At 47.8% G+C, this 20,530-nt stretch overlaps 1 protein-coding gene across 1 annotated transcript; it reads left to right on the top strand.

The window, feature by feature from the left end:
* The first annotated feature begins 6,506 nt into the window (after window positions 1-6,506).
* LOC100382369 (senescence regulator) lies at window positions 6,507-7,481 on the top strand. The gene has a single exon (NM_001175114.1). It carries the CDS (start codon window positions 6,675-6,677, stop codon window positions 7,239-7,241), a length of 567 nt encoding a protein of 188 aa, NP_001168585.1. The 5' UTR covers window positions 6,507-6,674; the 3' UTR covers window positions 7,242-7,481.
* Window positions 7,482-20,530: the final 13,049 nt, after the last annotated feature.

Raw genomic sequence — 20,530 nt, 5'->3', positions numbered from 1 at the left:
CGTTTACGAGGGCGGCCGTGGTGGAGTAGTTATAGGCGCGGCGGGCAGAGACGGGAGGGGAGGGGCCGAAGGAACGAGGAGGAGGAGGACGGGACAGGGGGAGCCGGGAGCAGATGCGCGTCCGGGACACGTGGATGGCCGTGATCGGGGTCGCGGATGACGGGCCCGTGGGCGGGCCGACCACGTCGCCGCGCTGGCTCGTCGTTGGGTGTGGGATGGGCTCGATCGGGCTCTGGCGGTGCCGCAAAGTGTGAAACGGGGGGAAAGGGGGATCGTGTTTAAAAGCAAAGTGGGACCTTGTAAACGTGCCTGCCGTTGGCGACGACAGCGCTTTGTATTTGCAGTAGTTTTTTTTCCCCTGTGAACAAATATTTATTGGACGGTTTGTACTTCTTTACTTTGTACGTTTCTGAGCTGCTGTTATGCACGCCAGTATGCCACGACCACTTGGTTTTCTTAACTGTGCGATGCCCCACGTGGCATTGGCAGCTAGCTTGTACGACTTGCATGCGCTCGAGAAAAAATATCTATATGCTTGTGTAGCTTACTAAAAGAGTAGCGCAGCTTGCTAATCATGCTAGCTAGTGTTGTACAACAGAGAAAAAATATCTACATGCCTTGATGTCTTCAATCTCACTAGCTTCATCATCATCATGAACACGAGACAACAGAGAAGGAACGCTAGTTCAATCAGTTCAAGTCCTTAGCCATATTTCTTCACTCCAGAGTTAATCTGACCTTACGGGCAACAGTTCATCATCGGTATGTTTGTTTGCATACCTATCGTGCCAAGCATTGACACACGTTTTCTACCATACTTGTCTAAGGTTATGGACATGTTTGTTTTCCTACCTAAGGTGCTATAATATGTCTGAGCTAGTTGCTTAATAAAAAATTAACCTTAGATAGAAAAGTTAGACACGTTGTGGTATTTTAGGCAGCAAATCAAACAACCCATAGGTGTTCAAATTCCGCGTCAGACCATGGTGTGACTAAGAGAATTTTGTCACACTTTTTATGAGTCATTGATGACCGGAACCTACGCATCAGTAGAAAAATCATGTTACAACCGCGGCTACAAACCAAAAGCACGCCTAACTCTATCAAACCTGGCTAGCCTTAGGCTTGAAAAATTATGGCAAGCGAGGTAGCGAAACAAACAGGCTAAAATTTCGCCTGCAGCGCCACAGTAGTTTTAGATCTTTTTATTATCTTTGCTGGTCTCTCTACGTACTATAGTCTATAGTATAGTCTGGAAAACTATAAAGTCAATTCGCAGATGCTAATACATTTTAAGTTCAGCGACAATGCGGAGTTTTACCATCCCTTTTGAAATATGATACGCTTTTTCCCTCTCAGAAAATCATACGGTTCGCTGCTGCTGTTGTTTTTCCCAGTTGTTGCAGCTTATCATTAGGCTGACTTGTGTAATCATGAACCATATCCCAACCGGAGAATGATTAGCAGTTAGCGTATGGCATTGGTACCACCTCTCTGAATAATATAATGCAGGTCTACACTAGCACTACTACATCCCTGAAACGGTCCTCTCACCTTGAATGATTTGATTTTGGTCCCAACCATTGCAACTTCTGGAACGAACCATGCATGGCTGGGTATCCATGCTAGCTCCTCCTGCTTCCAATCTAACTCCGGCTTAGTACTAGTAAACAATCTTCTGGTAACCACCGTTTCCTTTTTAATCCCCTGCAGAATAAAAAGAAGACGGTGCAGGTTGTGGCGTTCTTAGAACAATCATGGGGTGGTGCCAACCACTGTAAGCTAGCTAAAATGGTTCGGTTCAGACCTGGGAACTGCATCATCGAGGTAGTACTACTAGTAAGGTGGACGCATGATTGGTTGCAGTATATATATGTATATACCTGTCCGATCAGACACGCATTATACTCCAACAGCTGAGACCTGAGATCCGTCGAGTCATCTAGGTCAACACAATTCCCCGGTTGGTTGGGGGATATATGCCGGGTTGGTCCGGCCACCTGACTGATTGGTTTCTTTGGGACCGCCCGCCAGCCTCTGACCCCCATGCACATCGCCGCCACCGGCCAGGAGTTGGCCGGTCGCCGTCGCCGCCGGCTGGCTGGCTGGCTTGCTTGCTTCCCGTGGAGGCGGAGGCGACCCAACCGCGCTCATTTGACAAGCAGCGCCCTCTGCCTTTTACCAGTGGTTGACATTGTGATGGTACTGGCGATCGCTCCAGTTTGTTTTTCTGCCTGTGAAGTTGTGCTGCTGTTGGGACCTGGGACTCGGGAGGACGATTGATTCTGATTGCAACGCCGACGTGGTAACTGAAACGAAAGCGGGCGGCTATTGCAAGCAAGTTCCGTCGTTCATGTGCAAACTTGAGTGATAATATATTTTTTTTGACAAGTAACTTGAGTGAAACAGTGCCGGGAAATTGTTTCGTGGTGGGATAAAGGCCCTTCATAAACAGAACGCTAGGCTGTTTCTAGTTTGTTGCAGCCAGATGCAATCCTATTCTGTTGCAGCCTCTCGAATCTACAAGCTGTAGATCTATACACACAAAAGTCATAGCTGCTTGAGACTCCATATAACTTCTGTCCACGTGGGGGTCTGCAGCTGATAAATGTGAGGGGTTCTATCGGAATGGATTTGCATTCAGTATATATAGGGACTTTTTTCCGTTTGTATTGGTTGAATCGAATAGAAAAGAAGATTATAACGAAGAAAACCCAAGTGAGACGGGCTACGGGATGAGACGTTGGGCCTGCGTGAGTGAGTAAAGTGTTTCAGGCCGAGGCTTTAGTGAGCAGACAGATGGGCCTGCGCCTTTGTGCAAAGTCTGGATAGCAGACAGATGGGCCTGGCGATAAACTGTTCGTGGGTCGGTTTTACATTCACAGTGAGATGGGCTCGCTAAATCTTGAACGCTTAAGCCCAATGGAGAGCGGCCCACTTTGTCTTTGCTCGATTTTGCGTAATTTTGAAACCAACGATTTGTTCTCGCATTGATTTTTGGGGTGCTCCTGTACAGGAAGCTTTGTCGCATTCGTGCTCCGGCTGTTCCATTGGGTGGTATCGGGCTATCGGCGGTGTGGAGAAAAGTTTTCTGGTTGTTGTTGTTGTTGTTTGTTCCTGTACAAGTGTAGAGCCTTTGCAACCATATGTGTAGGGGTGGATATCGAGCCAGCTCGGCTCGTTATGGCTTGGCTCGTTATAGCTCGTTATTGTAACGAGCCAGCTCGGCTTGGCTCGTTATACTAACGAGCTAAACAGCTGGCTCGGCTCGTTAGGAAGCTCGAGCCAGCTCGTTAGGCTCGCGAGCCACACAACTAAATATAAAGATCTATGTACATAAATATATGTATAACTGAAAAATCATATTCTAAGTGTTTAACACTACAAACATGTAGCCATGCAATAATACAAATATCTAAGCACATGACACATCCACACATGTCCATATCACATATCATAACAACGAGAAAACAAGACTATGAGAGATGAGACAACACCAACGACTAGACAAACTTGTGTTGTGGCTTAGCTCGTTTGGCTCGCGAGCTAGCTCACGAGCTAACCCGAGCTGGCTTATTAGAGAATCGAGCTAGAATGCTAGCTTGGCTCGCTACAAAATTAAAACGAGCCGAGTCGAGCCGAGCTACTAACGAGCCGAGTCGAACGAGTTATCGAGCCACGAGTATTTCGTCCAGCCCTACATATGTGTACCCCATACCATACCAGAGAGTGAGTACGATGTAATGAATTTTGCTGCCATAAAATAATTTACAATCGTGTTTCCTTGTAGAGGTTTATATGGCTTCATGTTCTGCAGTTCATGGCAGTATTGAACAACGGACAATTCATACCGATCGTTACTGTAATAAGCTTAAGCGTTGTTGCGTTGCCATACGTATTTCTAATCTGTAATTTTTATATAATGTTATGATTTCTAATTTTATACCTGACTTATATGCATGCACAGGATGGCCAAATACAGTGGAAAGCCTTTTTTTTTGACTCATCATTTATTAACGTATGAGAGCGTCTCTATGAGCCACGCTCACTCTTCAAATGATAATTTGAAGAGTCGTTTTTAGAGGCACGCACGCACTATGCCCTCCTCTTTAATTGCTTAGTGCATGTTTGTTTCAGATTATATTCTATCTCAATTATATAATCTACGTTAAATAATCTAGATTATTATGCCAGATTATATAATATGGAGGTTAGATTATCGTAATCCCATAATCTACTTAGGGGTGCTTATTTGATATTATTTTTGGGGAAGGACCCAATACCATTTCAACTTCAGAAGAAATTAACCACTATTACCACTCTTTTAAAAAATATTTCATTTTTTTCCTTGGTCTCGCTACGTAACACTTGACTAAAATTAATAATCAAAATTTCAATAAGCTGGATTGCCAAATAGGTACGTTCAAATTATGTACTCCCTCCGGTTTCCTATTAGTTGTCGTTTTGGATAAGGTTCGAGTCAAACTTATAAAATTTTGACTACAAATAACTATTTTGTTATTTAGTTTTGGAACCTAATATTTATATGCGTCAATTTGTCATAAAAAGTACTTTTATAAAAGTATAAATGTATTAAAAGTTCATTTGTATTTTAACAAAAATCATTGGTCAAAGTTATATTCTGGAGACCGTGTCGTTGTCCTAAACGACAACTAATAGGAAACCGGAGGGAGTAATCTAGATTATATAATCTATAGGTACAAAGAAGGCCTTCCTCTGAAATTCATTTATAGATGTGAGCGTCCGAAGAAGACCGCCATAGAAAATCATCAAGCAACGGTCGATCGTTACCCCGGCCAAACCCTGAACTGCTGCTACGTTACGATTACAGTACGCTACAGAGTAGCAAGTACGCCCCTTCAGGAACTGCACAAAGTAGTCTGTGCTCACCGTCACGTCTCTTATGCGATGAGATGAGACCTTCACTGGAGTTGTTTCGTTTTTTTTTGTCCAGCTGCAAAAACTTGGCGGTCAAGTCGAGCGCTCGTGCCCCGCGTTGATTCCAGTCTCTCGGACGCCTCTCTGCACACGTGCAAATGTTGAGCTGCATGAGGCGGGCGCAGAAAAAGTACGTTGAATCTGGACCCATTTCAGTTGCATCCGGGGATTAGGGGAAAGGGAAGAAACGGGCAGTTGGGTCACAAGAAATCTCGGCTGCCGTTTAAAGCGCTCACAGCCTCAGACGCGGGGTGGCCGCGGGCGCGCGGATCCGCAGGAGCTGTGTTGCAGCAGGCTCACACACCTGGCCACAGACGGCCTCGTCGTGGCTCGCGTGAAACTAAAACCAGTCCAGGTACACGAGAACGGGCTTGGTCAATGGTAGTAGTACGTACCCGGTATGAGTGGCTTGGCGGTAGAGCCGTAGAGGAACGTATGTATCCCTTTGCACACAATCCTGCACGCTTCCACCCTGTAGCTGTTACATACCATACCGCGCTAATCCTAATCCGTGGGACCACGTGGCGTGATTATCCCTCTCTTATCCGTGCGAAGGCATTGGCAATGAATGGCGTCATCACCTCCCTACAACAGCGGGCAGGCCAGCGCAGCACACGTCCGAAGATGCCACCCACAGAATCCCCCACCACGTGGGGCGGATGGCCCAGCCGCCCGGTGCATCGCCAGCGCCGCAGGGAGTCGGAGTCGGTCGCCTCGTGCCTATCCTATCCAGGCGTGGACCTGGTCTTGTAGACTCCCAATGCCAATGGCCTTTGTGCATCTGGATATCGTCCGAGTACTACAGAACAGTAGTACGTGACACCATGTATGCGTGGAGTGATCATATAATGAGCTCACACACCCCTAGTGGTTTGAGTTGTGTGTGACACCACTCTGACCTTGTATTCGCCTGTGCTAAAAAGTAAAAACAGATAGGCACTGACCTGACATCCTACCGTGGCTGGTGGCTCTTTGTTACCTTAATAAATACTTCTTCCGTTATTTTTTATTTATCCTTATTTTTTATTTATCGTCGATTAAATAAAAAATAAACTATAGGACGATAAAGATTCGAGAATGGATTTCCAGAAGCCAAAAACCTATCATTATTTGAAATAAAGGGAGTATTACGTTGTACGTATGACCGTGCATGCTTTAGTATTGTGCGCGTTTTTTTAAAAGAAAAATAGTAGAAACATAAAACGTGTCCTACCATGCACATGTACATTCCGTGATCCAGTGTGCAACAACGAGGATAAACCAACGACACCATGTACACACACATTGACCGTCGCCTGCCACTTGCCAACTAAACGGGGGAAACGAAACTACTCCGTACAACTAGACAAGAGAACTGGACCATTGGCCCAGCCATAACAACGTCACGGACACGTATACTGGAGCAGCAGTAACGTGAATCAGTTTACGCGCTGGCGCGGAGGCCGCCACGACAAACGAACACCCCGTCTCAGGCGGCCGGGCCACCCCGCCCCGCGGCCTATAAATGCGCGGGAGGTTGCAACGAGCGCCAAACCTTAACCAAATCCCCCCTCCCCTCGCTTCCACACCTTCCGCCTCGTCTCCCTCTCTCTCTGTCTCTCTCTCTCACACACACACACACACGCATCAGGTCGGGACGGGAGGGGAGGTCTCGTGCGCGCCCGGCTTTCCTCTCCTCTCCTCGCCGCACGACGCGCGCGCGGTCCCGGTCGCCGATGGCCAAGGCACGCAGGCCGCCGTTCGCCGCCGCCGAGCGGTTCCTCGGCTTCCCCCGCGGCGGGCCCTCGCCGGGGGCCGTGGCGCCGGCGCCCGCCGCCCTCGACGACCTGCCGGACCTCGCCGAGGCCGACGTCTGGTACTCGGCTGCCGACCCGGGTAGCCCGTATCCCGCGGCGTCCCGACATGCGGCGGCGGAGGGCAGGAGCGCAGGCCAGCGCGGCCCGCGGCGCGGCGTGCAGGGCGGCCTGAGCCGGGCGTTCGGGGACGGGTCCGGGTCCGGGTCCGGGCGGCAGGCGGCGGCGTCGGCGCCCGTCGAGGTGGCCGCGTGGCCGGCCCGCTTCTCCGTGCCGGACGCGGAGCCGACGCTGCTGTTCGAGATGGAGATGGGGGACGACGACGACGACAAGGGGGAGGGGGACGCCGGGTGGGTGCCTCCGCACGTGTACCTTGCGCGGCGCCAGGCGCGGGCGTCGGTGGTGGAGGGCGCCGGCCGGACGCTCAAGGGCCGGGACATGTCGCGGGTGCGCGACGCCGTCTGGAGCCGGACGGGCTTCGACGGATAGCGAATGAGCAAGCGAGCCTGGACAGATTTTGATCTGCTTTTGCTCCCTGCCCCCCCTCTTCTTCTTCATTGCCTGTCAGATTTCTCTTCCCCCTCTTTGTTTTTTCTTCTCCCTTCTGGATGAAATGGAAATTTTGTAACAAGGCCGGTGTGCTTGTTTTGGCCTCCGATCCACCGGCGATTTTAGTACTGGAATCAATGGCAAAGAAAGGAAATGAGCTCAGCTCAGCTGCTGTGAAGGAAATGTGAGGTGTCATGTGTAGCAGTATCAGAGTAGTATAGCTCAATACAGGTGCATGTCGATTGGTTGAATAGTAATCTGCTTGCTGATTGGGGCAGTTGGATACTGTGGCCTTGTGGCTGGCTCCAACTCAAATTGGTTGGCCTGCCTGCTGAGGCTGATGATCCTCTTGGCTACTCATTGAGTATAATTCGCTACTAGTACCAGGGGCAAAAATAAACAAAAAATGGGCCATGTGTTGTGATCCAGAACTGGATTTTTATATGTTTTCTCCTGCTGATGCGCATATCCTGATTCCTCTCGTATTTTTTGAAGAATCGATCGAACGAACCACCGTCTTGATAATATTACGTGAGCTGGGCGATGCCAACTTGGCTATGAAACCTTGAGACGTGCGTTGGTCGTTCTTCTCCCCCGCGGCCGGCCGGGCTCTGAATCTCTTCGATCGAGTTCCGGCCGCCATGGGGATCGCGGTCATCTACAGTGGAATGTAGGGGACAACCATCTCCGGCCCCGTATGCATTTTGCCTTGAGAAGGGAACGTGAGTGTATTTTGTACGTACTCTCTCTACTGCAGCGCGCGCATTCATCAAGCCAAAGAAATGATTATTATGGCTCCCTCCATCTTATCTTACGGCGAGAGATGGCCACGAAAACGCGTCCGCCGCCAAAGGCGGATGGTATGGGTAAAATAGTGTCCCGTTGCAATTGGAGCATGTGCACAGGCTCGGACAATAAAAACTGCTATTTTTATACTAGTGCGCACAGGTGAGGCAGGAATATAGCAAGAGCTGCCAAGAACATTCCTCTGGGGCTTATATCTATCCTACGTGCCTACCAGGAATGTGCGGCGGTTCAGAATATAATATTCACCAGTCACCAGTGCAGGAGATAAAGATCCGCTAAAAAAGGAGAAACGGATGGGATGCGCCATGCTTCAACTGCATATCCTGATTTAACGTGAGTGTCTTCTTATCCATTTGAACCACTACCACTCTTCCCCGTCCTAAAAATATCCATCGTTCAGTTAATTTTTTTTATATCTTTGTACCATCTAACATTTTCCTATATCTTTGTACCCTCTTAACATTTTTTATACCCTCGTGGCTCTCCAGAGAGTCATCCTCTCTCTTTATCTTTGGTTAACTTAAAATTCGAAATAGAATATAATTATATTTGAAGACCTACTTAAAGAGGTCGTTAGAGAGAGTATTTTTCACTAAAATCTTTATTACTCTAAATTTAAAAGGATATTTCAGAGTCTCTTAAGAGAGACCCGGTTGATTTTTTTTAACAAAAAGTTTGCCATGCGCCTTGTCCCTCACTAATTGAAAATTTGGAGTGGAGGAATAGTTCGTCTATTATTTTTGGGCAAACTAGACGCGCACAAAAACATTATGCCAGCCAATTCCCGAGTCCTTGCCTCTTCGATTCTTTTGATCTTTTGGGCGAGGTCCAGCGCCGACCACTCTTTCTCTGCTAAAATGTAGGTACGCGAATTCCTCTCTTTCCAAACCTTCCAATTCACTGGAAGCAAGAGGGAGCCGAGCGAGAGGTCCTTTCGAGCAAGGACCCAACCCAACGGTACCAATCCTTGACGCTGCTTGAAAAGGACCACTCCTATGGCTCAAGCTGAGGAAGAGATGGCCAACTAGCTATGTTGCTCCAAAGTCCAAACACGTCTCCAGTAACGACATTATATAAAGGATGTGGGTGTGCGGCTCCGTGGCATAACGACAAAGAGAGCAACCACGAACCTCTAGTCGATCAAACTAGGGCGGAGCCTGGATTATGACATAAGGGACTAATCAATTTATTAATATTATATGACAAAAAATACGGTGTATAATATTATCAAGCTTAAAAATTGACATGGAATAAAAGCTTGCGACAAATAACAATTAAGGCTGCAAAATAAAAGCTCGAGGCTCACGAGCCAGCTCGAGCTCGAGGCAACTTGGTTCGGCTCGGAGCGGGTCGCGAGCCTAACTGAGCTAGGTTTTCGATTTTGTTGGTTCAGCGAGCCAAGCCAGCTCGTTTTGGCTCGCGAGCTATGCCAAATTAATCATTCTATAGAATAACGATGGGTATTTTGATAATTTTACGTATAATGTTGAATGATTATATTCTTCATATTTATATATTATTAAATAACTATATGATACAATATTAGTTATCAATGTATAGCTCGTGAGCCGAGCCTTCTCCTTCAGCTCGTTGAGTGGACGAGCCGAGCTGAGTCGAGCTCGGTCAGTCAGCGAGCCGCACCGAGTTGAGTCGAGTCGAGCTCAACTCGACTCGTTTCCAGCCCTAATAACAATACCGATATAATAAATACGACATAATGATGAATGTTCAATTGAGGATTCAACTTTTAATAATAACGACTAATAAAATGTTAAGAGATATTCAAAAATCCAACTAGCTTGAAGGATCTATAAAAATTCATCAACTTGCTTAGGTATATGTCAAATTTGTCGTGTACATAGCAACTATTAGGCAAGGATTTTAGTTAAAATTTATAGATTTTATTATTAACGGCAGATTTGATATTTTAGAAAACATGTCAATTTTTTTACAAATTGTTTTATTTTAATGAACGAAACCTCTACAATTTATATATTCTCTATCTCTATATGTACTTAAATATACACACACGAGAGGGTTAGGGGGCCACGGCCCTGCTCGCCCCTCCTTGGCTCCGCCACGGACCATCAAACGTCCAAACACAATTACGTATAATAAGCCAAGCAAAAAAATACTTTGGTGGACGTCCAAGGCTTCCATATCAATTGTCTAGTATTGAAGCTAGTGGACTTGACACTTGTGAAGCCATATTAAAAGACATACTTAGGGCCTATTTGGGAGAGCTTCATTTCAAGAATTGTAGCTTTGGTTTCCCAGCTTCACTATAAAACAACTTCAATAAATTATTAGGTGGATCCGATGAGTGTTTGGCTTAATCATAGACTTCAGCTTCTATAATATTAACGATTTATGTGAGTTTCCTTGAATACCCTTAACTATTAGTGCGATGGCTTTGTTTTTTTAAAAAAGAAGCAGACCTTTGGAGAAGGGAAAGTTGCAAAGCTTGCGTAGCATGTCAGCGTTTTCTGCTGGTGCATAACGACCAGTGCCTGTTTCGTTTTGGATTGCATAGAAAGTTTGGTGTAGATTCTTTTCAAAAAAAAAGGAAGGATGCAAATCTTGTGCCAAAGGTCAGCTGGAGATGGATGCTGCACTTTTCTTTCTTTCTTGGTTCATATAACGCGAGCATTCGAGTTGGACCTGATTTCTTGTATCGCATTGCAAATCATGTACTATGTGTCGGTTAGGTGTTGCGATGGTCCGTTAGCTTCTAAAGTATGTACGACACGTCATATACACAGTGATTGTTGTCGCTAATATGCACGGTGATTGTTGTAAACAGATAGCATTCTAATATAAAATAATACACACCAATATAACGAGAACTTGTAATATTGTCAAGTCTTCATGGAAACATTTACAATGTATATGAATGTATGTAAAATTTGAATATGGTACAAATTTAATTCCAAGCAATAGCAAGCTGTGTGGCTAGTGCATCACGAAACATGTCCATAGTTGGTGCATTAGGCATAGTCGTAAAGCCATCGAAGCCTGTTGCAAATTTGTTATATCTTTCTAGGATCGTTGGAACATAATCCGGATCACGATCAAATTGAGCGAAGTCCAAGTCTTCTATCCTATGCTCTCGTATGAAATTATGAAGGACCATCGTAGCAACAACAATCATTTTTTGCTTGTACATGGAGTACGGAGGCATGTTGTATAAAATTTGCCACTTCATTTTTAGTACTCCGAATGATCTCTCGATGACATTACGTATGGACGAATGAACACGATTGAATTTTTCTTTAGGAGTTCTTGGTTCCATACCTCTATGCCATTCAGGCATGTGATATCTTTCACCTTTGTATGGTGCTAAGTAACCAGGACGGTTAGGATATCCTGCATCGACAACATAGTACTTTCCTACAAGCGAAAAGGAAACAAGTTCTTATACTTGTATATTGATATTGCAAATTAAGCAAAAACATTTAAGAGGCATTACCTCTTGGTGGGTGTTTGGCCGATTACCCTTTTGAACTTCGACATAACCCACAACATTCAAATGAGTGTTTGTCCGATTACCCTTTTGAACTTGTTCTGCAAATAAGCTACAAACTATGGAAACATGCTCAGGAACTGACCAATCCATAGAACCGCCCTGAGTAATTGGAAGCATAATGTAATCCATAAAATGTTTATAGCTAACAATACATAGCAACAAGCATTTGTAATTAAAAACATGTAAATCATCACAAATTTGTAAGGACATGGCGTTAGTAAAAATGTTTGTACCTGTGAGTCTACAGGGTTCTTAGCCGATCGTTGTGAAGTCAGTCCATTAACCATAGTAGCATTTGCAGTATGGCATATATTCATGCCACGACCACGTCCACGTCCTCGGACCCGAGCAACAGCTGATGGAGCCTGGCGTGCATGTGTATGGCCATTGGAACGGCCTCGGCTATGGCTGTGACCACGACCAAGAAAGCGGCTACTGTCTCCATTCATGTCAAGGCCGTAGAACTGGTCGTCAGCCATGTCGAATCGTGGAACGTAGCCTTTGTCTCCTTCTCTATAATAACGAACATCGCCATTGCAATTGAACATCGCAGGAGCTGTTGAACTGGCACCCTGGGGAAGCCCTTCGTCTCCATCAATCTGAACATCTACGCGGCCTATGGCGGATGCCCCCCGCCCAATCCCCGTGGTAGTAGCTGAGTGCCCCGTGGCGGAGGCGCCGCGACCAAGCCCCGCGGTGGCGACGCCTCGACTAGGACCCGCGGGGGTGGCTGCAGAGGCGCCATGACCAAGCACCGCGGCGGCGACGCCTCGGCCAGGATACGCGGGGTCGGCTGCGGAGGCGCTGTCGGTGTTTTGGGTCCGACCGCACACCCCGAGGTTGCCCCTCAAGGTGTTTTTAGGAGTAGGACGGTGTCGACGACTGTAGCAAAATGGTTCGCGCCGATCGCACGAGGGACAGTGGTCAAGATTTGCAGGTTCGGGCCGCTTAGAGATGCGTAACACCCTACGTCCTGGTGAGTATGCGAGTGTGGTTACAAGAGGGCTCTCTGGTTTGAAGGCACAGAGAGTTAATGTGGGTGGCTAAGTAAAATAGGGTCGATCGTTCTGAAGGGGTGCCCCCTAGGCCTTATATACTCGACCGTGGGGCAGTACATGTGGATATGATAACAACAAGTAGCTAAAAGGTAGTGAACCTCCTGAGTTTATCCCTACGTAACCTTCGCCGACTTATCCTTGCATGGCTCCGTAGCATGAGGGCTCCAGCGCGGGAAAGTCGGGTCTCCGTTGCGATTTACTCGCTCGACGTTGTGGGCCGTCCGGGCTTGCATCAATCCGGTCTTACGTCTTCTCTGCTTTGTTGGTCGTTTCTCCTCAGGCCCACGAAGGAATGACCTTACGATTTATTAGGCCCTTGGACCTTTCGTGAGGTCTTTTACTCCTTTAGTGGACCCAGGGAATATCTATCCCCCACAAGCCCCCGATCTTTGGGTTAATTTGGAGGTAATCAACCCAAAGATCCAAGGTCCAAAAAATGACTTCCTGCTGTCTTCTCTTGCCCCAATCACTCGTTTGACCAAAGCTTAATTTCATGCTTGTGCCTTAGAGGTCGACATTTCGACTTGTAGGATTCTGAACTTCATTGGGTGCACCGGAGGTGCACCCAATGGGTGTAGCCTTCGACCTTTGAGTAGATTTTAGAAAACAATCTACTCGAAGGTCTTTCCCGGAAATTATCTCCATTTGTGCTCCTGCATCCTGGTTGAGGGTTGGTCTTTTAATCTTGTCCTTCGCTTTAGAAATCGGCCCTATCTCGGCTTGGAATGATAATCCATGGGGTGCACCGGAGGTGCACCCAATGGGTGTAGCCCCCGACCTTCAAATGGATTTTTTAAGGATAATCCATTCGAAGGTCTTCCTTTCGTTTGTAAAAATTGGTATGAAGCTATTTGCATTATGCTTTGGAGGTCAGCATTATGTCATCAATATTTTGCCGCAGAGGTCAGCATATATCTTGTCTTTGGCAGCCGAGTTTGCAATCCATCCATATCTTGCTAGGTAGTGCAATTTATTTGCTTCTGCGACTGATTGGACGTTTGATGGACGTTCTCTGTCTAGTCTTCACGTCGCTTCTGTCGGCCACATCTTGTACTTTGTTGGCTATATTTGGCTTTCCTCTGATCCTTACTGATATCTCATTTTTGTCTTGAGGTATTCACTGCGTGCCCTGCACGGATGTGACCGTTTTAAAAAATATACTGATAATTCTTGGGCGTCCCCCCCAATGGGTGTGGTCAAGGGACGGCTTGGTGCGCTGAGTGTTTTAGCCGGCTGCTTCTGAGTAGTAATGTGATGGGACGGCTAGTGTAATCATATCCTTTGCGCTGTTGACTGGAGTCCCAATGGGTGTAGTGTTGCATGAAACGGCGTCAGCCGCCTGACGTGTCTCCAAACGGGTAGAAGTGCTTATTGAATGCTTTGCGACTGTTCAGTGACCACGGTTGGAGGTGAGCGGTTGCCTTTCCCTTCTATAAATAACGCCGTTGCTCCTCTGTTTTTTTCATATTTCTTCGCTGTTCCTTACTACCTCCTTCTCTTCCCTTCTGTCTGCTTCCACCATGGGCAAGAGTAACAAACGCAAGCGTGAGCCGACTCCTCCGTCGAAGGACTTCGGCGACTCGGAATACTCGGAGGAGGAGTTCTCCTCCGAGTCCGAGGGATCTCCGGCTCCCGTCTCTCCCCCAGCGTCGTCTGATGATTCAGACGACTCCCAGGGGATTGCCGCGGAAGTCTGGACATACATCCGGGCCGTCGAGCGCTCCGGGCTCGAGGGCTCGGATGAGTCTGAGTTCTCCTCGGACGAGGAGGACTCGAACGACGGCGAGGACGAAGATGACGACGACGACGACGGCGACGACGACGACGGTGGCGACGGCGACGGTGACGGCAGCGGCAGCGGCGGGGGCAGCAGCGGCAAGGGCAGCACCAGAGGCGGCAGCAGCACGGGCAGCACCAGAGGCGGGAGCAGCAAGGGTAGCACCAGGGGCGGCGGCGGCAAGGGCAGCAGCAGCAAGGCCAGTGGCTAAACGCCACTGGTCTTTAGATATTAGTATAGTGTAGTTAGAATAATGTAGTAGTAATGTAGAGTAGTATAGTGTAGTTTAGTAGTAGTAGTAATGTAGTAATAGTAGGGAAGCACCAACTCGCAAAGAGTTGGTTTGTAAGCTTATTATCTTCCCCTTAATGAAAAACTGACGTTGGCCCCTTCTCGATGACTCGCTTTCCCTGATTATTGAACTGATTCTTTTGATACAGTAGATGAATAACTTGTGCATCATACTGACGCTTCCAGAAGTAGCTGCCGAGTAATACTGTAGTCGGTATCGGCGTTTTAGAAGCAACGCCGAGCGATTGAAGGTCGACGTCGTCATTTTAGAAGTAATGCCGAGCTTTCGAACACGAGATCAGCGTTTTAGAGACAACGCCGAGTGATTGTAAGTCGTCGTCGACACTTTAGAAGTGATGCCGAGCGATTGAATACGAGATCAGCGTTTTAGAGGCAACGCCGAGTGACTGGAGGTCGACGTCGGCATTTTAGAAGTAATGCCGAGCGAGTGAATAGAAAATCGGCGTTTTAGAGGCAACGCCGAGTGGTTGGAGGTCGACGTCGGCATTTTAGAAGTAATGCCGAGCGACTGAATATAAAATCAGCGTTTTAGAGTCAACGCCGAGTGGTTGGAGGTCGACGTCGGCATTTTAGAAGTAATGCCAAGCGACTGAATATAAAATCAGCGTTTTAGAGTCAACGCCGAGTGGTTGGAGGTCGACGTCGGCCTTTTTGAGGTAATGCCGAGCGACTGAATACGAGATCAGCGTTTTAGAGGCAACGCCGAGTGAGTGGAGGTGACGTCGGCATTTTAGAGGTAATGCCGAGCGACTGAAGATGAAATCAGCGTTTTAGAGTCAACGCCGAGTGAGTGGAGGTGACGTCGGCATTTTAGAGGTAATGCCGAGCGACTGAAGATGAAATCAGCGTTTTAGAGTCAACGCCGAGTGATAGCCGACCGCATGAATTATTTTGAGGATAATAACCGAGTGATGAAGTGGCACGTCGGCTTTTTGGAAGTAACTGCCGGATGACCACGTGGCATGCTGGGGTTTCGGAAATAACCGCCGGGTGATGACTGGGCACTTTTTTGAAGCGGTATCTGGCTCGAGAATATCCCATAAGAGTTGCGCTTTTAGCCGCCTTTGCTTTCCGTGCCCTAGTTCTTGCATTCCCGCATCTGAATCTTCTCTGCCACTCGCCTCCTACTCTGCTTGCTGGTAAAAATCGAGATGGCGCCCAAGAGGAAAACTGCGAGCTCGTCTGCTGCGGTGATCCCTCCGATCGACCCCAACAGCCAATTGCCTTTCGCAGGTAACCATATGTCCATTATTTCAGAAGCTGAGCTCCTCCACCTCGTATCCATCGGGGTTCTTCCTCCGCGGGAACTCTGTTCTTGGCGGATTTGCCGTGGGACAACTGTCCCAACAGAGGATACCCACGAGTCTGTAGTCTACGCTCCTTTCCTTCTCCGCGGCCTCGGTCTTCCCATCTCTCCTTTTTTCCGCGGCCTCCTTGATTTCTACCACATTAATTTGACACATTTGAACCCTAATTCCATTCTGCAAGTCTCCATTTTCGTCCACTTATGTGAAGCCTTTCTCGGCGTGCTGCCGCATTTCGGTTTATGGAAGTATCTGTATCATTGTCGCCCTGGGATGGCCGAGGGACAACATCAGTTGGTCGGAGGTGCCAGTTTGGAGATGCGCCGTGGGCAGAAAACTGAGTATCTTGAGATTCCCCTCAAGGATAGCATTAAGGGGTGGCGTCTAGAGTGGTTTATAGTTGATAATTATGGAAATTCTCTCCCCTCCCGGTCGGGAAGACAGCCAGACGTTCGCACTCCGAGTTGGACTGAGTCTCCCACAGATCAGGAAGTGGCTGAGGCAGGTGTGTTGCTAACTGAAGTTGGATTGCTGAAAGAGAGAGGTCTAACTGCTGAAGCTGTGGTTACTGACTTTGTTTTCAAGAACATTCAGCCACTGAAAGACAGGGCCTATCCGGCATATCTGTATAGAGGGCTAGCCGACTCAACTCGGGTTACCAATAGGAGAATTCCTTCTGTAGACCTGGTAAGCCGACTTGAGATGATCCTCAGGGGTAAGGTTTCAAATGTTGGTGCTCCAGTGGCATACTCGGCCTGGAACCTACCTCCTCCCAAAGCTTTCACCCTTTTTGTGTCAAATCCGCCTGTGACCGATGGCAATTTGGGCCTTAGAGTGCGACCCTCTGCTGAAGAAGTCAGTACTTTGGTTGCTTCGCTTGGGGAGATTCCTGATGATGAACGGCAGGTTTATTTTGAAGTGCCCCTGAACCCTAGTGATGCGGACATAAATGACATGCTTGATCTGTTAGCTAAGGATTCGTTCGACGCTGCTCCTGTTGGTACGTTGGCAGTGGTGCCCCTTCCAGAGGTTGATACAACTTTGGATGTCCCGAAACCTGTCAGTACTCGCCCGAGGCGCCCTAGCCGAACCAGTCAGCCTGAGCCTTCTGCTAACGAGCAAAAGAAGAAGAGAAGACGCCTCCGGCGAGTATCCAGTTTTGATGAGGACGCCAGTACCTTAGCTCCTGCTGCTGAAGAAGTGCCTGCAACTGGCCTTACCGACGCTGAACCCAATGGGTGTGCACAAACTGCTGCTGATCCCAATGGGTGTGCTCCATCTGTTGCTGATCCCAATGGGGGTGCTGCTTGCGTTGTTACTGTGGAAGATGAGGAGGAAGAAGATGAAGCTCCTTTAACTCGGAAAACAGTCGGCAGTTCATCGCCAGCGGTGGAAGTAGTGGAGTTCCTTCTCCTGCTTTGTCTGCCCTTTTTGGTCTGCAAGAACTGTCCCTGGCCAACTTTGATCAAACTCTAGAGGATATGGTCCCAGAAGACTTGTTATCAGAGCCTGTGGATGTTGATGCAACAGAGATCTGCGCTGTCGTGCCTGATGCTGGGTTGAGGTCATCCCGTGCCTCGTCGACCTTAGAGCGCGATCTCGAGGGTCAGGATGCTGACTTGGATTGTCCTGGTCCCATGGAAGTGGCTGAAGGCCTGTCAACCTTAGAGGTGGTTACTGCAGAGAGCCTGGGCCCCAAGAATGGTGCTGACACATGCCCAGCCCCCGAGGATGTCGCCGGGGATGACTTAGCTCGGGCGAAGAGTGTAAGCCACTGCCCAGCCCCCGAGGGTGTTGCCGGGGATGATCCGGCTCAAGTGGGCAGTGCCAACTGTGACCCAGCCCCCGAGGGTGCCCGAGCAGGGTCTCCTTCCTGCACTTCCATGGACGTTCATGCGGGTTCGCCTCCACACTCTGGCTGCATGGTTGTAGCCCAAACCCCGGACCAGGGAGTCGCTTTAGAGGGCAGTGATAGTCGCCTAGAGGGGGGGTGAATAGGGCGAAACTGAAATTTACAAATATAAACACAACTACAAGCCGGGGTTAGCGTTAGTAATAAGGAAACGAGTCCGCGAGAGAGGGCGCAAAACAAATCCCAAGCAAATGAGCAAGTGAGACACGGAGATTTGTTTTACCGAGGTTCGGTTCTTGCAAACCTACTCCCCGTTGAGGAGGCCACAAAGGCCGGGTCTCTTTCAACCCTTCCCTCTCTCAAACGATCCACGGATCGAGTGAGCTTTCTCTTCTCAATCACTTGGAACACAAAGTTCCCGCAAGGATCACCACAAGATTGGTGTCTCTTGCCTCAGTTACAAGTGGGTTTGATTGCAAAGAAAGAATCAAGAAAGAAGAAAGCAATCCAAGCGCAAGAGCTCGAAAGAACACAAGCAAATCACTCTCTCTAATCACTATGGCGTTGTGTGGAGTTTGGAGAGGATTTGATCTCTTTGGTGTGTCTTGAATTGAATGCTAGAGCTCTTGTAGTAGTTGGGAAGTGGAAAACTTGGATGCAATGAATGGTGGGGTGGTTGAGGTATTTATAGCCCTAACCACCAAATGTGGCCGTTGGGAGGCTGTCTGTTCGATGGCGCACCGGACAGTCCGGTGCACACCGGACAGTCCGGTGCCCCTGCCACGTCATCACTGCCGTTGGATTCTGACCGTTGGAGCTTCTGACTTGTGGGCCCGCCTGGGTGTCCGGTGCACACCGGACAGGTACTGTTTGCTGTCCGGTGTGCCAGCATGGGCGTTTCTGACCCCTGCGCGCGCAGAGCGCGCATTAAATGCGCGGCAGAGAGCCGTTGGCGCGGAGAAGACCGTTGCTTCGGAGGCGCACCGGACAGTCCGGTGCACACCGGACAGTCCGGTGAATTTTAGCGGACGAGCCGTTGGCGTTTCCCGAAGCTGGCGAGTTCCCGAGGCCGATCTCCCTTGGCGCACCGGACACTGTCCGGTGTACACCGGACAGTCCGGTGAATTATAGCCGAGTCGCCTCTGGGAATTCCCGAAGGTGGAGAGTTTAAGGCTGAGTCCCCCTGGTGCACCGGACATGTCCGGTGGCACACCGGACAGTCCGGTGCGCCAGACCAGGGGTGCCTTCGGTTGCCCCTTTGCTCCTTTGTTGAATCCAAAACTTGGTCTTTTTATTGGCTGAGTGTGAACCTTTTATACCTGTATAATCTATACACTTGGGCAAACTAGTTAGTCCAAAGATTTGTGTTGGGCAATTCAACCACCAAAATTAAATAGGGACTAGGTGTAAGCCTAATTCCCTTTCAATCTCCCCCTTTTTGGTGATTGATGCCAACACAAACCAAAGCAAATATAGAAGTGCATAATTGAACTAGTTTGCATAATGTAAGTGTAAAGGTTGCTTGGAATTGAGCCAAAATAACTACTTACAAGATATGCATGGAATGTTTCTTTCTTATATAACTTTTTGGACCACGTTTGCACCACATGTTTTGTTTTTGCAAATTCTTTTTGTAAATCCATTTCAAGGATCTTTTGCAAATAGTCAAAGGTAAATGAATAATAGTTTGTAAAGCATTTTCAAGATTTGAAATTTTCTCCCCCTGTTTCAAATGCTTTTCTTTTGACTTAACAAAACTCCCCCTAAAAGAGATCCACCTCTTAGTGTTCAAGAGGGTTTTGATATACCATTTTTGAAATACTACTTTCTCCCCCTTTTGAACACAATAGGATACCAATTGATAAATACTTTTGGAAAGCACTAAGTTTTTGAATTTGGTGGTGGTGCGGTCCTTTTGCTTTGGGCTCATTTCTCCCCCTTTTTGGCATGAATCGCCAAAAACGGAATCATTAGAGCCCTCGAAGTAATTTCTTCCCCTTTGGTCATAAGTAAATGAGTTAAGATTATACCAAAGACGAAATCCGGTCCTTTTGCTTTGGGCTTTTACTTTCTCCCCCAAAGACAAGGTCCTTTTCTTGGAGCGATGGCGAAGGATGAGTTACGGAGTGGAAGCCTTTGTCTTCGCCGAAGACTCCAATTCCCTTTCAATATACCTGTGACTTGGTTTGAAATAGACTTGAAAACACATTAGTCATAGCATATAAAAGAGATATGATCAAAGGTATTCAAATGAGCTATGTGTGCAATCTAGCAGAAGAAATTTCTAGAATCAAGAATATTTAGCTCATGCCTAAGTTTGGTAAAAGATTGTTCATCAAGAGGCTTGGTAAAGATATCGGCTAATTGATCTTTAGTGTTAATGTAAGAAATCTCGATATCTCCCTTTTGTTGGTGATCCCTAAGAAAATGATACCGAATGGCTATGTGCTTAGTGCGGCTATGCTCGACGGGATTGTCGGCCATTTTGATTGCACTCTCATTATCACATAGCAAAGGGACTTTGGTTAATTTGTAACCATAGTCCCGCAGGGTTTGCCTCATCCAAAGCAATTGCGCGCAACAATGACCTGCG

Source organism: Zea mays, chromosome 7 (genome assembly GCF_902167145.1).
Source record: "Zea mays cultivar B73 chromosome 7, Zm-B73-REFERENCE-NAM-5.0, whole genome shotgun sequence".
NCBI lineage: Eukaryota > Viridiplantae > Streptophyta > Magnoliopsida > Poales > Poaceae > Zea > Zea mays.
The sequence above is the reverse complement of the archived record's forward strand: the minus strand, read 5'-3'. Positions and strand labels throughout refer to the sequence as shown.

Excerpts from the sequence above, each read along its gene's own strand:
- LOC100382369 (NM_001175114.1), top strand. The coding sequence starts at position 6,675 with ATGGCCAAGGCACGCAGGCCGCCGTTCGCCGCCGCCGAGCGGTTCCTC.